Below are 17240 nucleotides of genomic sequence, written 5' to 3' on the forward strand. Positions count from 1 at the left end.
TGAATAAGTCATATTCCTTTTCAGTTTTGCTTGCAATTTAAGACCTCCAATTTCTTCTTGGTGTCTGTACATTGGTTCATATTCACGACTTGGAAGTCAATTCTGTTTTGAATGTAAAATCAAATTCTGTTTGATGTAATACATTAAATTATCCTAACCTCTTTGCTGAAGGAGGTGTTTATAATTAGTTAATTGGTGTGTTTCCAAGTCCATTGTACAGGGAAATTACTGTATCAGAGCAAATATCAAAGACTGTGTAGAATATCTTTTCTTCTTTTTTTCTAATAGCAAATGAGTAAAGAATGACCAGGATAATTAAATAATTATTGAAATTAGTTTTGGCTTCAACTATATTTGACCTAAAGTGCCAAAAAACTTGCATGGTATAATGATTATTTTAGAATAAGTCAGTCATGCCGTATGCATTGTTTTTGAGAGAAAAAAAAATATGCAATTCTTTATAAATATAAAACTATTGATAAATAAATGGTTTTGCTATTAGGGGACCAGATTTATTAGTTTGGTTCTACCAAAAAAGTAGGCTAACTTATTAAAGGCAAAGTCAATGATCTATCTGTGAAGTCAGTATCTTAACCTATCAAATGGCAGTTAAATGGCATTAAAGCATGGGCATCTGTTTCTGGAGTCACCACATCATCCCAGTGTTTAATGCTGGGTCATAAAAACAAGAGGAAGTTGATAAATATTTGTTGTATGAGTTGCTCACTGTTAATGAAAGATACTGTATTTTTATCACTGAATTGTGAGGTAAAAAGATACATACAAATTACTTTGAAAAATCTTAAGTCAATTAACATTGTTTTCTCTCCATAAGTACATCTACTCAGTGTCATTATAGAAGAGTGCTACCTGGAAAATATCCTTTATTCATTTTAGATTGCTAATATGTAAAATACCATCAAAGAATATTTCCAGTGTAAACTATGAAAAATTCTAATCATATCATTCTGCTAATCATATAAAGAATTTGCAGTTGCAAAAGGAACATTAAAGGGCTTTCTTAAAACAACAACAAAACAAAACAGAGCCCTGGCATTGTCTTCTGAAGTGCCATTCAAAGTAATAGAATTGAGAAGATGGAAATCTGACAGTGGCAAATGGGTTGTGTGATATGAAGAGATGGAGCTAATCTAGGAACTGTGTACCTAAACCAGTTTCTACTGAAGCACTGAACTCTTAATTGTGTTTTACAGGATATGAATGATTATCCTCCTGTATTTAGTAAACGAATCTACAAAGGCATGGTGGCTCCAGATGCCGTGAAGGGTACACCTATCACAACTGTTTATGCTGAAGATGCAGACCCTCCTGTAAGTAGAAGACATTGATTAATAATCTGAACTGTAGTGAGAAAACCTTTAACATCTATAAATGATCTAATTCCCAAGATATCACATGTGGTTTGAAACTTTTCCTCTGTTCATGCTCAGACATTCTATGTACTGTTGCCTGTGAATGCAACCGACAATATTTCCAATGATTATTATTGAGCTTAGAAAATTAGGGATATGCTTTTTGTTTCTTTCATGAGAAAGAATAGTTTATTGTTAATGTTTCTAACACAAATAATAAATATATGAGGCAATTAGCCTGCATTTGGAATTGTTATCATTTGGGTTCTTTATGTAGAACAATGTGAACTTACCTTTATGCATTTTCTTTTTCATTCATATATACCTATTTTGTTAGTAAACTGTAAATTAACATATATAATACTTATAATAAATATGTTAGACTAAAATTTTAATATTGCTTTTAGAAAATATTTAATTATTAATCAAAACTTTACCTCTTTTAAGTTTTCTCAAATTGCTTTTCCAAATAGAAGGTTTCAAGTAAAATTCTCATAATGGAAGGGAGGTGAATTTTTCATAATGTTTCCTTAAGTTATTAAAAATAGCATATAAAAGTGACAGTACTTAAATAAAAATGCCTTCCATAAATAACATGAGTGCTGTGTAATATAAATTATGCATTCTCTTAATAACCAAATGACAGAGATTTAAATTTTTTACTTTGAGTTGAGTTCTCACTGTATATCAATGTCTGGTACAGACTAGAAAAAAATAAAACTATTAAACCACTTTAGAAAAGAAAAAAAAAGAACTGAAATATATTATTAATTTATAAGTTATTTTTGCTGACACAAGTAGAATTTGTGTAATGTATATTTCATAAAAATTGAATGGTAGGGCCTCCCCGGTGGCGCAGCGATTGAGCGCGGGGTTGCGAAGCTGCCCGCGGCCTCTTCGGCACCGGTTCGATCCCTGGCTGCTCCCCGGCCACCGGAGGAGGTTCCCACATGGCACGCAGACCTCTCCTGCCACCCATTGCTCCCCTCAGCAGTGTACTTCGGTCCTTCTGCCTGCTCTGCTCTCGGCTCTGGCTCTGGTGAATTCTCTCACCCTCCCACGCTTCTGACTGTACCCAGTGCATGTATAAACAAAACAAACAAACAAACACACAAACACATAAATAAATAAATAAAACATGTCTCTATTAAAAAAAAAAAATTGAATGGTAGTAAAAACATTTTTTATCTTCTATAATGATAACCCATATAAATTGCATAGTGACTGTAAGGTTTTTAAAATTTGTAACGTTCACATGAAAGCATTGACTTAATGTGTCTTTTTCTTGAGTGCATTAAAATATCTTTGACCTACGTACTGCATGTTGGAAAATATGTTAAGCAAACTTTCATAACTGTGAATACAGTAACGGAGATGGTGAATGTGAATTTGGGTGGTTGTCTATTTTTTAACTAAACTGTCACAGGTACAAAATACTTTAACATTAGACGTAACACATTTGGCTCTGTTCAACACATGTTTTGAGTACCCACTGTTAATTTTACTAACCAGCCTTGCTTTCCAGAAATTGATAGTTGTATTAGAAACATAAAACTTAAAATAGAAATTGTAACACACTGTAATGAATGAATATAAGCAAATCAAGCAACTAATAATATCCACATTTCTATGAAATTTTCAGTATTGCACAATTTAAGATAGATTTAAATTTAATGGCATTTATGATGAGAGATTAACTATAGGATTGCTGCTTACTCTGTGTGAGCTAGACCTCAAGGCTTTAGCATTGATGGCACAATTCTCACTTCTCTTTTGGAACCTGTGACCTTGGTACTTGGGTTGATACTCAGATCACCCCACCTGTGGAACAGATGTTTTTCGCTCTATTGTCTGTTCAGTAAAGAAATTAAAATACACAAGAGTATTTTTCTAGAAAGAAGCACTTGTTTTTATAACTTGAAACTCTTTTATAGAAACTTACCAGGCTTGAGTTCCATATTTCTTTGGAAGAAGCCTTTAGCTTTGCATTCTCAGTAATAGCTTTTTTAAAAAGTTTTTTAAGAGCCTTTTACTGACTACTTCTTAAAAAGGTCTATGAATATAAAGTGCATCATATGCTTCCATCACTCATTCAAACTACAGCATGCTTATTACATTTGCAGTATTGCTTTTCTGCTAAGTAACAATTAAATGTCCAACTGTTCTGCAGCAGTTCTTTTCCGCTACTTTAGTAAGGCATTTTCTGAGGTAACATTGTTTTATAACACATTGTTATTAACGCTAAATCTGGCTTTCTGGAGATGAAAAGTAGATATGAGTCATTCAGTTGGAATACTGAGCATGTTTGTTTCAGTTATGGAATATATTTTTTTATCAGATTCTGTTTTGATAATTGAAACACTAGCAATCTTTTGGTGTAATTAATATTTAACATTGAGTTTTAAAATTATTGAGGCAAGTTGGGTCCCTAAATTAGCATACTAGCAATTTGACTGAACTTACAACAATATGGAATAAAAGCTCAATTCCATGAAAATTTTCAGAAGATAAATATTGCAATATATAACTTTCCCAAAAACATATGATTGACTTTTTACTTTATTTTATATTGGTGTTATAAATACAAGGTATTTCCTAAAAGGTTTGCTAATTGTTTTCTAATCTGTTACTCTAATAGACATTCATTAATTAGAAGAAAGTATTTTCATTTTATATTCTACAAGGCTCTTTTGTCAGTTCTACCCCCTTGAGGCTATAAATATCTATGATGAAGTGTTTAATGATCTCTTTTCCAAACAAATTGGTAAGGTTTTTGTGGGCAGGAATCAAAATTTATCCCAGTTTGTATCTTGAATTTCGGTCTGTTTGGAAACATTTGCCAAATAGTTGAACTAATTAATTAATTAATGATTATTTCTGTGTTCCTCAGGATTGACAAAATGTGCCTATTCCTCAGCAATTTAATTATTTATGATTGTGGGGAAATTTCTTAATGTCTCCAAGCCTAAGGCTCACCTTGGCCATTTGAGTGCAATGAGATTTTAATAAGCTTCTCCAATCAGAGCTATTTTTAATATTAGTCTTTTTAACAGTAGGAAAATAGAAAGATGCTTGTGCCCAGACCTATAATGTAGCTCTCAAGGAATAGCTGAAGTGTAAGCACTCAATCTTAAAAGAAAGAAAGGAGTAATGTTTAGTACAGCTTCTGCAACCTCAGATATTAACTATTGTAGCTACTGAGCAATAATAATTTTTATCTCTAGTGGTTGGCTAGATCTTGTTTAAGGTATCATGTTTGTTTTGAATGAGTGAGGGCCACCCATTTTAAACTAGAAAATAGCAATAACAAAATTCTTTTGAAATATCAGATGGAAAAACTGGGTACGGTCTTAAAAGTCAGAGAGACCATTGTTGTTAAAAATACATTACCTATAATGAAATGCATATTGTGCAAAACTAAATGCTCTAGAGGGAGACAAAATATCTGCCATGTGTTTTTTTTTTCCCAATGACTTACTGCTGTCTTACTTTTGTGACAACATTATCATTATTTATTTCACAAGAGACGTGGCTAGTGAAAGACTGATCCTTTTGTATATTAAAAATGCTAACCTTTTTTTTTCTTCTGCTCACCAGAGACATTTCACTCCTAACTTTCACAAAACAAAACTTAAAGTGTAATTTCCATTTGCGTAATTCTTATTCTGTGTGAAACTACAGACCAAATCCCATGATATACTATCTCTCTTTGTGGGGAGGATAAACACCTGCCAGAATGGTGTTCTATGTAAGCACATGGACAGAGACTAATTGGGATAAATAAATGAAGTTCACATTTTGCTCATTTCCAAGAAAGTGAAGTATGGGGAACCCATGAAGGTTTACATTTTAATTTTCCTATCAGTCTTTCCATTTACTGTATTTTAGGAATGTTTATATATTTCTTGTTTAAAGTAAAGCAGCTAGAACATGTTTAATAATAGCAATTTTGGCAAACTCTTAGTTGCACAAATATTCAAGATTTAGACATTTAAAACTTATTTCTAAGGTTCTGATATTTATTTTTTAAAATATGTGTGCTCCATAAACAAATGTAAGTTCTCAATAACAATTGGTTTCAAAACCAGTGAGCATTCTCCCTGTGCCTTTTTATAAAAAGAATGTATTTTTATAAAGTGAGAACAATTATAAGTGCAAGATTATCTGTTATGTTTGTTGAGATTTTGAGAGCACTGCTAGCCTTTCAGAATTCAGACATGCTACCTAAGGAATTTCTTCTAAGGTATTTTTGCACTTGTTTTTAACAGCCTTCTCAATCATTCAAGGGGACTTTTCTTTAAAGTATTAAAAAAAGGTCAGTTTCTCTTTTTTTGGTGAAGACTTTATGCTTTATTAAAATGTTACATTATCTCCAAATATCACCAAATAATTATGCCCATCTTCTCAAAAATTTTAACCCTCCCAATAGAAGGGAGGGTTGCAATCTGTTAGCAAAGGGTGTAACTTTAAAAATTAAGCTACAATTGTCTTTATCCATGATTTGCTATTGCCTACTTTGTGAGCAGTCTTTAAACTATTCAGGACCAGAAGTGTTATAAGATTACATTTTTAACTTTAGATAACATTGCTGTTCTGTATCATTTCCCAGTGATTTCTCTGCAGATCTGTTTATCATGATTCAACACATACTGGCTATGTCATTATGCTATATTGATTTAGGTTATTGCTAGCAATATAGCAGAAATCCTGTTTTTTTTTTTTTTTTTTTTTTAATATTAAATTTTATTTTTATATTCCCCATACAATTGCAAATGCCCCATTCTGACCCCAATCCTTCCCCTCCCGCCCCCCACCCCCCAAAAAGTGTCTCTGGTTCATAGTTTTTGTTGATTTTGATTTTCACTTTCTTATATTCATTTTCCTGGTCCCTTATTTAAGTTTTCTAGATTCCTGCTATGAGTGAGACCATCCGGTATTTTTCTTTTTCTTTTTGGCTTATTTCGCTGAGCATGATCCCTTCCAGCGCCATCCATGTTGCTGCAAATTGCATGTGTTTATCTTTTTTGAATGCTGAGTAATATTCCATGGTATATATGTACCACATCTTCTTGATCCAGTCATCTATTTTTGGGCATTTGGGTTGTTTCCAAAGCTTAGCTATTGTAAACAGTGCTGCTATAAACATAGGAGTGCAGGTGCTCTTTGGAATTGATGTTTCTGTGTCCTTTGGGTAAATACCTAGGAGTGGAATTGCTGGATCATATGGAAGCTCTATGTTTAGTAGGTCCAGAAATCTCCACACAGCTCTCCATAGTGGTTGGACCAGTTTGCACTCCCACCAACAGTGCACAAGAGTTCCTTTTTCTCCACATCCTCGCCAACATTTGTTGTTGCTAGTTTTTTTAATATGTGCCATTCTCACTGGTGTGAGATGGTATCTCATGGTAGTTTTGATTTGCATTTCCCTGATGACAAGTGATGTTGAACATTTTTTCATATGTCTGTTGGCCATTTGCATTTCCTCTTCAGAGAAGTTTCTTTTTAGCTCTTCTGCCCATTTTTGACTGGATTATTTTCTTTGTTGTTGCTGAGTCTCATCAGCTCTTTGCAGATTTTTGTGATCAGTCCTTTATCATTAGTGTTGGGTGCAAAAATGTTCTCCCAGTTGGTGGGGTTTCTCTTTGTTTTTGTTATTGTCTCTTTTGCTGTGCAGAAGCTCTTTAATTTGATGTAGTCCCAGCTGTTTATCTTTCTCTTCACTATCACTGCTTTGGGTGATGTGTATGTAAAGATGTCTTTGATGTGCAAGTCCCGTAGTGTTTCGCCTATATTTCCTTCTATGTATTTTATGTTTCAGGTCTTATGTCTAGTTCTTTAATCCATTTTGAGTTGATTTTTGTGTATGGTGTGAGGTAGTGGTCAAGCTTCATTCTTTTGCATGTAGCGACCCAGTTTTCCCAGCACCATTTATTGAACAAACTTTCTTTGCTCCAATGCATAGTCTTTGCTCCTTTGTCAAAGATTAGTTGACCATAAATCTGTGGGTTTATTTCTGGATTTTCTATTCGATTCCATTGGTTTGTATGTCTGTTCTTGTTCCAATACCATGCAGTTTTGATGATTATGGCTTTGTAGTATAGTTTGAAGTCTGGGAGTGTGATGCCTCCATTTCCTTCTTTTTTTTTCAGTAGAGCTTTGGCTATTCGGGGTTTTTGGTGATTCCATATGAATTTCATCAATAATTGTTCTATTTCTTTGAAGAATGCCATTGAGATTTTGATTGGAATAGCATTGAATCTGTATATTGCTTTTGGTAGGATGGCCATTTTAATAATGTTTATTCTTCCAATCCATGAGCAGGGGATGTCTTTCCATTTCTTTGTGTCTTCTTCTATTTCTTTTAACAGTGTTTTATAGTTTTCTTTGTATAGGTCCTTTACCTCTTTTGTTAGATTTATTCCCAAATATTTGATTTTTTTTGTTTCGATAATAAAAGGGGTGGTTTTTTTGATTTCTTCTTCTTCAGATTTACTGTTTGTGTATAGGAAGGCTACTGACTTTTGCGTGTTGATTTTGTATCCTGCCACTTTACTGAATTGATTGATGAGTTGAATTAGTTTTTCTGTGGAGATTTTGGGTTCTCTATGTATATTATCATATCATCTGCAAATAGTGATAGTTTGACTTCTTCTTTCCTATTTGGATTCCTTGGATGTCTTTCTCTTGTCTTATTGCTCTGGCTAGGACTTCCAGTATTATATTGAAAAGCAGTGGTGAGAGTGGACATCCTTGTCTTGTTCCAGATCTTAATGGAATTGCTTTCAGCTTTTCACCATTGAGAATGATACTGGCTGTTGGCTTGTCATAGATGGCCTTTATGATGTTGAGGTATGTTCCTTGTATCCCAAGAATTTCAAGGGCTTTTATCATGAATGGGTGTTGCACTTTGTCGAAAGCTTTCTCAGCATCTATTGATATTATCATATGGTTTTTATATTTCTTTTTGTTGATGTGTTGGATAACGTTGATTGATTTTCGGATGTTAAACCATCCTTGTGCCCCTGGAATGAATCCAACTTGTCGTGGTGAATTATCTTATGGATACATTGTTGGATTCTGATAGCTAAAATTTTATTGAGGATTTTGCATCAGTGTTCATTAGGGAGATTGGCCTATAGTTTTCCTTTTTGTGTTGTCCTTATTCGGTTTTGGTATTAGTGTAATATTGGCTTCATAGAACGTGTTTGGTATTGTCCCTTCCTTCTCAATTTTTTGGAAGAGTTTGTGAAGGATAGGCACTAATTCGTCTCTGAATGTTTGGTAGAATTCATTTGTAAATCCATCAGGTCCTGGGCTTTTGTTTTTGGGGAGGTTTTTAATTACCATTTCAATTTCGCTGCTTGTAATTGGTCTGTTTAGGTGTTCTATTTCTTCTTATCTAGCTTTGGGTGATTGTAGAGTTGTAGGAATTTGTCCATCTCCTCTAGATTGTTGAACTTGTTTCCATATAACTGTTCATAGTAGTTACTGATTATTCTTTTGATTTCTGCTGTGTCCGTTGTGATTTCTCCTCTTTCATTTATGATTCTGTGTATTTGTGCTTTCTCCCTTTTTTCCTTTGTGAGCCTGGCTAGGGGTTTGTCTATTTTATTTATTTTTTCAAAGAACCAGCTCTTGGTTTCATTGATCTTTGGATTGTTTTTTAGTTTCAATTTCATTTATTTCTGCTTTGGTTTTTATTATTTCTTTTCTTCTACTGGTTCTGGGTTTTTTTGTTGTTCTTTTTCTAGATCTTTGAGCTTCGAGATTAGGTTTTCTTTGAGTTCTTTCTTGTTTTTTGATGTGAGCTTCTATTGCTATATATTTTCCTCTTATACTGCTTTTGCTGCATCCCATACATTTAGGATATTGGTGTCCTCCTTGTCATTCAATTCAAAGAATTTTTTAATTTCTTCTTTGATCTCCTCGTTAGTCCAGTGGTCTTCCAGTAGTGTGGCTTTTAATCTCCATGAGGTAGGATAGTTCCTTGCCTTCTTTTTATGATTTATTTCTAGTTTGATGCCTTCGTGGTCAGAAAAGATGGTTGGTATGATTTCAATCTTGGTGTATCTGTTGATGTTTGTCTTGTGCCCCAGTATGTGTTCGATCCTGGAGAATGATCCGTGTGCGCTTGAGAAAAATGTGTACTCCGTTTTTTTTGGGTTTAGTGTTCTATAGATGTCTGTTAAGCCCAAATGCTCTAGGTCCTTATTTAGAGCTTTAGTTTCTTTACTTATTTTTTGTCTTGTTGATCTATCCATTGTTGATAGTGGTGTGTTGAAGTCTCCCACTACATATGTGTTTTCTCTGATGTCTGTTTTCAGAGAGGACAACAGTTGTCTGATATATTTTGGTGCTCTTTCGTTTGGTGAGTATATGTTAATGAGTGTTATTTCTTCTTGAAGTATTGTCCCCTTAATCATAATGTAGTGACCATTGGGGTCTCTTTTTATTTTTTTGAGTTTGAAGTCTGTTTTATCTGATATAAGTATAGCTGTTCCTGCTTTCTTTTTTGGCCCATTTGCTTGTAGGATTGTTTTCCATCCTTTGACTTTGAGCCTATTTTTATCTTTTGTAGCTAAATGTGTTTCCTGGAGACAGCAAAAGGTTGGGTTTTGTTTCTTAATCCAGGCTGCAACTCTGTGTCTTTTTATTGAAGAGTTTAGTCCATTTACATTTAGAGTTAATATTGATATGTTAGCATCTGTATTTGCCATTATGTTTGTCTTTCCTTTGATTTTATTTATTTATTCTTTTAATAACTTTTTTTTTTTTGGTCTTCTTTCGTTGTTATTTGTCCCTCTGAGGTTCTGGCTTTAGGATTCCTTGTAGTATTTTTTGGAGGGGGTTTAGTCGCAATGAAATTCCGGAGTTTCTCTTTGTCTGGGAAGGTCCATATTCTTTCTTCATGGAGGAAAGAGAGCTTTGCGGGATAGAGTATTCTTGGTTGGCATCTGTTTTCTTGGAGTCTGTTGACTATGTCCCTCCACTCTCTCCTTGCCCGTAGTGTTTCTTCAGAGAAGTCTGATGTCAGCCTGATTGGTTTCCTTTGAATGTTATCTGTTTCTTCCCTCTTGTCAGCTTCATTATTTTTTCCTTGTCCTGGATTCTTGGGAGCTTTACTATTATGTGTCTTGCTGTGTTTTTCCTTTCGTCGTGGAAGTTTGGTGTTCTTCTTGCTTCTTGTATATCAATTTTCAGCTCCTTCTTCTCATTTGGGAAGTTCTCTTCAATTATATCCATGAATATTTTCTCTGTTCCTACATCTCTCTCCTCTCCTTCTGGAATTCCTATAACTCTTATATTTCCTTTCCTCATGGAGTCAGATAGTTCCCGAAGTCTTTCTTCATTCTTTTTCCTTCGTACTTCTCTTCCTTTTCTGTTTTGGTTCTTTTTATTTCTGTGTCTTCAAGATTACTTATTCGTTCTTCCATTTCATCTATTCTGCTTTCATTGCTTTCCCAGAGTTCTTTAGTTCCTCCATTAATTCTTTGATCTCCTGCATTTCTCTTACTTCCCTCTTTAGGGACTCAATTTCCTTCTTCTGATCTATCACTTTTTTAATCATGGCAATTTAAATTCTCTTTCTGGAAGGCTCAGAAGTTCTTCCAAGTTGCTGTCGTTGCAATCTGGGAGTGGTTTTCTTTTTGTGGTGTGCTTCTTTCCTGAGGAGTTTTTAGGTTGCGTGTGGTTCTTCTACTCCCTACTGTCTGTTTTCTAATTTGTCGTATGCGTTGGGACACTGTGTTGCTCAGACTGACTGACATCTTGGGTGAACTTCTCCGCTCCCCTCTGGCTCTTCCAGGAGCCATCTCTGTCTTCTGGGGGAGCTTTCTGCTGGTTTTAGGCAGTTTTTACTGAAGAAATGTCCCTGTTCTCAAATGGCGAAGCGGGATGCAGTCCCTGCGCCTCCGGTTTCAGGCACACTCTTCTGCGCACCCGGTCTGCCCCGGACGTGGGTGCCTGCTCCCTCTGTGGGCTCAGACTGCTGGTCGGAAGGGGCCTGGCATGGAATAACTTCCCGGCTGGCCACTGGGTCCTCCAGAAACCTTCTGCCCTTTTCAAGCAGTCTTAAGAAATGTCCTGTTTTATAGAGTGTTAGTGACTTTTTTTTTTCCTGGTCGCTAGGTGGCGCCAGAGATCTCTCCTATTGTCCTTGGGGGGCTGTTTTTCGCCTCCCCCCACCCCGTGGGACAGAGAACAGAGCGGGAATGGTAGGGTACACCTCAACAGCTTTGGGGTGCTGTGTCTGCCTTGTGCCCCACCGTCGTGGAGAACCCACGCCCCGAATTTTCGTGCCCCGGGTCTCAGTTCAAAGCCCTCAGTTCCAGGACGCGGGCTGTAGCCCAGTTCAGTGGCGCGGGAATGGCGCCTTTTGCAGCGCTCCCGTGCCTGGGCGCCTGGTTCCTGCTCACTCAGGGAGGGACCTTCACCTCAGTGAGGACCTCCGTGCGTCTCCCCGCAAGCCTAGGTCGTCTCCCCGCAAGCCTAGGTCGCAGGCGCGGGGACCTGGGCAGCCGCGATCCAGGTCTGCACTTGCTTTTCAAGCTCCCCGAGCGCGCCGCGTTTCCGCGCCAGCTTACCGGCAGCCCGGGCTGTGTGCGCGTCTCCCGGGGTCTTTGTTCTTCTCTAATGGCGCCCGGAGCCGTTCGCTCACCGCCGCGGCGGATCCTGCAGGGTTCGCCTCAGCTCCCGTTCACGGGGTGTGGTGGCTGCAATAGTTCCTTTCCACTCACAGTCCCGCTTTCTGCGTCGTTTGTTCTTGTGGGCCATTTTGGTTTGTTGTTTCCTCCTCTCTGCCGGTCGGAGAGTGCCGCCTCTGTGGGCGGGGGAGGGGAGCGGGGTTCTGCGCTTCCCTCCCTTCTAGTCCTCTTTTATGGCCACTTTCTTCTTCGGGCAGTTCGCTGGCGTCACCCGTTTATCTTCCGTGTCCCACTTCTCACTGGGACCTGCCGCTTTTCCTCCCTATTAACTTTTTTTAATGGGAGATCTTACTCGCAGCGTCTCCTCGCCGCCATGTTGCTCCGCCCCCCAGAAATCCTGGTTTTAAAGCTCAGTGCTTACTAACCATGCTTTGCTGATCCTGGAGCATGTGGTGAGGATATACACAGCTCACTGGGTTTCTTCCTTCAGATCAAAGCTGTTAGAAAAATAATCAAGAACTATTTTCATGATGCATGTCAGCTTATGAAAATTAAGATGATGTAGCTGCAGTCTGAGTCCCTTTGGTCTCAAATACTTAATTAGAAAGAAAGCACACCATGAAACAGTTGGGACTTGATTTTTTTAAAATGACAATAGGTTATAATTAGATTTGAAAGTGTAAATGAGTACAAAATGGAAGGTTTTATGAGACAGTTTATACATGATTAATGTATAAAGCCTAGAAAAGGCTTATCTAGGTGTTTTAAAAATCTTTGTCATTTTCTTTCTTTTTTGTAATATTGACTTACAGATTACTTTCAAGAACAATTATATTGTTAACATTACTGGAGATCAATATTAGATTTAACTGTTGCAGAAGTGTTGCTTTTCTAATTAAGAAGCCTCCATGCTTGCCAAGGCTAAAGGGACATTTTTCTTTATTATAAATGGAAAAGTCCATAAAGTTTAGGTTTTAGTTTTTAGTCTTTACAAAAAAGTTGTCCCATGTTGCATAATGACTTACTTACAGCATTTTTGTGTGAGAGTAAAAAGCTCATGCCTAAGAATTCCAAGATACCCCAACAAGAGATTTTCCAAGGAAAGTAAGTGAAATATAATAGGTTTTCTCTGGGATTTACAAATATGTTTCCCCTAGCTCTTAAATGATGTGTTCTTTTTTAATTTCTTTCCAGAGGGAGAGACCCTCTGAAAGATTATTTTGGATTCTTCTGACCTGGATTCTAGGATTCAGCAGTCTAATCCAGATCATGGGTATTTCTTGGTAGTAGTATCATCCATTACAAAATTCTATGAAAGGTCACATATTTGGACAGGAGCCATACAACTGAACACATAGGCACAACATAAGAACTTTTTGGTTGTTATTGATTTAATAAAAATTAGTCAGAAAACATTTGTTTTGCACTTGAAGGGGAATAAGGACCCTATACCTCCAATATAGAAACAATGGTGTTAAGCAACATCTCAATAAAAAAGATAAAATATATTTGAATTCTATAATCTTAAAAAATATTTATTTTGAATTTAAGATTATGCCCAATACAGAGATGAAAACATGATAGTGTATATGAAAGATGACAATAAATGATGTAGCTATTCAGATAATAGAGAAGTGAATATGTCCTGGTATGAGATGAGCCTGCTCATAACAGAAATTCAACTTTAAAATATTTCAGCAACTTATTTAAGTAAGGATGGAGGAAAATGTTATAAGAAGTGTGTCCAGTGATCACTAATTTGAAGATATTCATCATATGTTCATAGATTTGTGTAACAGGATCTAAAGTATATCTGATTCAGTTATGCTAGCTATCTAAACAAATATATTAGAACTATCTTTAGGTACTCATTTGTAGACAGAAAAAAATAGATTCAACATTTATTTTGTTATACATAAAATAGAAGCTTACTAAGGACATTAACAGGGGAGTGGCAAAAACAAAGATACATATGAGAAAAATTAAATTCTGGTAATAGAAATCTTGATCAGATGAGATAATAAATGAGAGCCAGGAGACAGGTTAGCAGCTGTTGCCTTCATTTAAGTATTTCTTTTTTAAAAGGTAGACAATGGGAATGGAGAAAATAGAATTTTCAAAAGTCATTGAAATGGAAGCATTTTAGATCTTGGGCAAGAAGTTGAAGATCACAGAATAAAAGAAGAATCAAAAATAAGAGTTTCTAGCTGGAATGATAAAATCCATTATATTAGTTGGTAAAAATAAGGCAAATGTAATAATTATTATTTTTATTTATTTATTTTTTTTTATAGAGGCATGCTTTATTTATTTGTTTGCTGGTTTGTTTGTTTGTTTTGTTTATACATGCACTGGGTACAGTCAGAAGCGCGGGAGGGTGAGAGAATTCACCAGAGCCAGAGCGGGGAGCAGACCAGGCAGAAGGACCGAAGTACACTGCTGAGGGGAGCAGCGGGCGGCAGGAGAGGTCTGCGCGCCATGTGGGACCCTCCTCTGGTGGCCGGGGAGCAGCCGGGGATCGAACCGGCGCCGCAGAGGCCGCGGGCAGCTTCGCAACCCAGCGCTCAACCGCTGCGCCACCGGGGAGGCCCATAATAATTATTTTAAGGTGAAAATAATGAGATCAGATTAGTACAAATCATACTTTAAATAATTTCAAAACATGTAAATACCATCATATACTAAATGATAAAGTTTGTCCAATCCTTTCTGCTAGCATGGAAGCTGAAATAACTATATTATGACATAGATACACTATTTCATAGTGAAGAGTAATATTCAGCAGCTCAATGAGGAATCATAGTGACAGGGCAGACAGGAAGCTTATTGGTTGATCAGAATAAGGAGTGCAAACACTTAGTGCTGGGAGGAGGGCAGGAGACAGATGACAGGAATAGTCCAAGATTCCTTTGTACAGGTGAACAATGTCCTGAGGAGAACCTAAGGTAGACACTAGGCTCGCTCAGCTACTTTGACCTGATGTGGTAAGATAAATACAATAATGTAAACCACCTTAACCTCAGTAAACATAATTGAGGAAAAAATAAAAGGCCAGGAATGTATTAGGCAAAAAATATGGGATACTAGAGCTGAGGAATGAAGTGTGGAAAAGGAGGTATCTGAGTAGAAATTGAAGCTCTGAGACTAAATACATTCTCCCAAAGAGAAACACAGTCTGATACAATTAAAAGTTAGACATTGACCATTGGATTTTACTCTTTTGGGTATGGGTCAGGAACTAACAGGTAAGAAGGGCCAGGAAAAAAAGAAAAAAAAAGACCGAGAGGGTAGAAGAGAAAGCTGTTAGTGATATGGTTCAAATATAATTTTCAAGAAAGAAAAGAAAATTGAATGGAACATTTTTGTTGTTGTTGTTGTTTGTTTTTCTCTTTTTTTTTTGTTTTATTTTTCCTTTACCAGACAGGGCAAGGAGAATGAAACCAAGCTAAGTAAAGGACCAAAGTGATATGAATAGAAACTTAAGGTTAAATTGCCTCTGCTCTCTTATTTTTCATGTATATAAGTTATTTTAAGGTATGACTTTTATAAATAGGTTATTTTTTTTGTTTTGAACCTATCAGTTTATTTCTATTATGTTTTCTTTGAATAATTATTTGCATTCTCTATAAAAATTATTTAAATCACTGATTATATTTTTGGATCTTTTTGTAACAGCTACTACTTACACTCATTTCTATATTAAAGTATATACATGTATATATATTTAAATCATTCATTTCATAGTCCGACCCACTTGTTTTTTAGCTCTTTATTTTGTAGCCCCTATTGATTTATTCATTTATGTCTAATTTTTCATAAGGCTGTCTATGTGTGGGCTTATATATATATATATATATATACATATATATGTGTATGTATATATACATAGATATATAACTTGCTTATACATTAACATACAACTAGACACACTATTATCTCTGGGTCCAAATGGCTATCCTATGCATGTACTTTTCCATTATTTTCTGATATTTGATATTGTAGAAGTATGAAGCCTTGTTAATTTTTCTTCATTTTTAAATATTTTTCTGCTTATGCAGAATTCTTGAAATTTAAGGTTCACTGATATTGTTTTGTATCTGACATGTGATGGTCTGTTTCAATCCATAAATTTATACAGTTCATCAACCCAAGAAAGTTTTAAGTGTCTTCAAGAGTGTGGGTTCTGGTATTAAGACCGGTTTGTTTCAACTTCTGAAGTCTGACTGACCAACCTTGATCAAGTCACTTAGCCACTTTGACCCTCACTTCTCACATTTGTAAAATAAGCTCAAAACAATACCCTGAAATTTTATACCCCTTTGTAGAGCAACTTTCCATCTTCCATTTTCCAAGTTCCTGGCAACCATAACTATATTCTCTGCTTCAACAAATTTGATGGTTTTAGCAACCTCATATAATTGAGATTATGCAATATTTGTCCTGCTGTGACTAGGTTATTTCACTTAGCATAATATGTACTTCCCTGTACATATTGTAGAAAATCGCAGGATTTTCTCTCTGTTAAGACTAAACATTAGTGATATGTGTGTGTGTGTGTGTGTATCATAGTTTATCTACTCATCCATTAATGGACATTTAAGTTAAGTTACTTTCACCTTGACTACTCTGAAATTTTCTGCAATGAATGTGAAAGTGCAGGTGAAAATCTTGGATCATATGTTAGTTCTACTTTTGATTTTTTGAGTAACCTCTGCATGTTTTCCATAGCAGTTGAACCATATAAACAATTCCACCAAGAGTGTACAATGATTCCATCCATTTTTTCCACATCCTTCCTAACATTTATGTGTATGTGTGTGTGTTAACTCATTGTGGTTTGGATTTCCATTTTCCTGATTATTGTTTTTGAGCATCATTTCAGATACCTGACAATCATTAGGCCTTCTTTAGAGAAATCTCTATTCAAGTTCTCTGCCCATTTTTAAGTAAGATTATTTAATTTGTCACTATTATTATAGAGAGCCACCATACATCATCGAGCTTATAGTTAAAAATACTGTATTGTACGTGTGTGTGTATATATATATATATATATATATTAAGATCCTTCAGCAATCCATGGTGAAGCAGGTCTATTTTTCACATAGTGAAGGCCAGGATTGCAAACTGTCTAACTACAGGATCACATGCAAGGCCTCTGATTATGTGCCACAGTCCCTCACATCCATTGACCAGATCAAGAAACAGGGCCAAGCCCAAAATG

General features: G+C 35.9%; 1 protein-coding gene across 7 annotated transcripts in view; it reads left to right on the forward strand.

Moving 5' to 3' along the window:
• PCDH15 (protocadherin related 15) overlaps positions 1 to 17240 on the forward strand; it is a 1524279-nt gene that overhangs the window by 1353919 nt on the left and 153120 nt on the right. For all 7 annotated transcript variants that reach the window (XM_054690675.1, XM_054690674.1, XM_054690669.1 and 4 more), the window contains one exon: positions 1215 to 1331. In XM_054690675.1, the coding sequence (XP_054546650.1) occupies positions 1215 to 1331 (117 nt within the window). The remainder of the gene's footprint in view (positions 1 to 1214; positions 1332 to 17240) is intronic.

The sequence above is a fragment of the Talpa occidentalis genome, unplaced genomic scaffold (assembly GCF_014898055.3).
Source record: "Talpa occidentalis isolate TD23 unplaced genomic scaffold, MPIMG_talOcc4v2.1 talOcc4.8, whole genome shotgun sequence".
In the NCBI taxonomy this organism is placed as follows: Eukaryota; Metazoa; Chordata; class Mammalia; order Eulipotyphla; family Talpidae; genus Talpa; species Talpa occidentalis.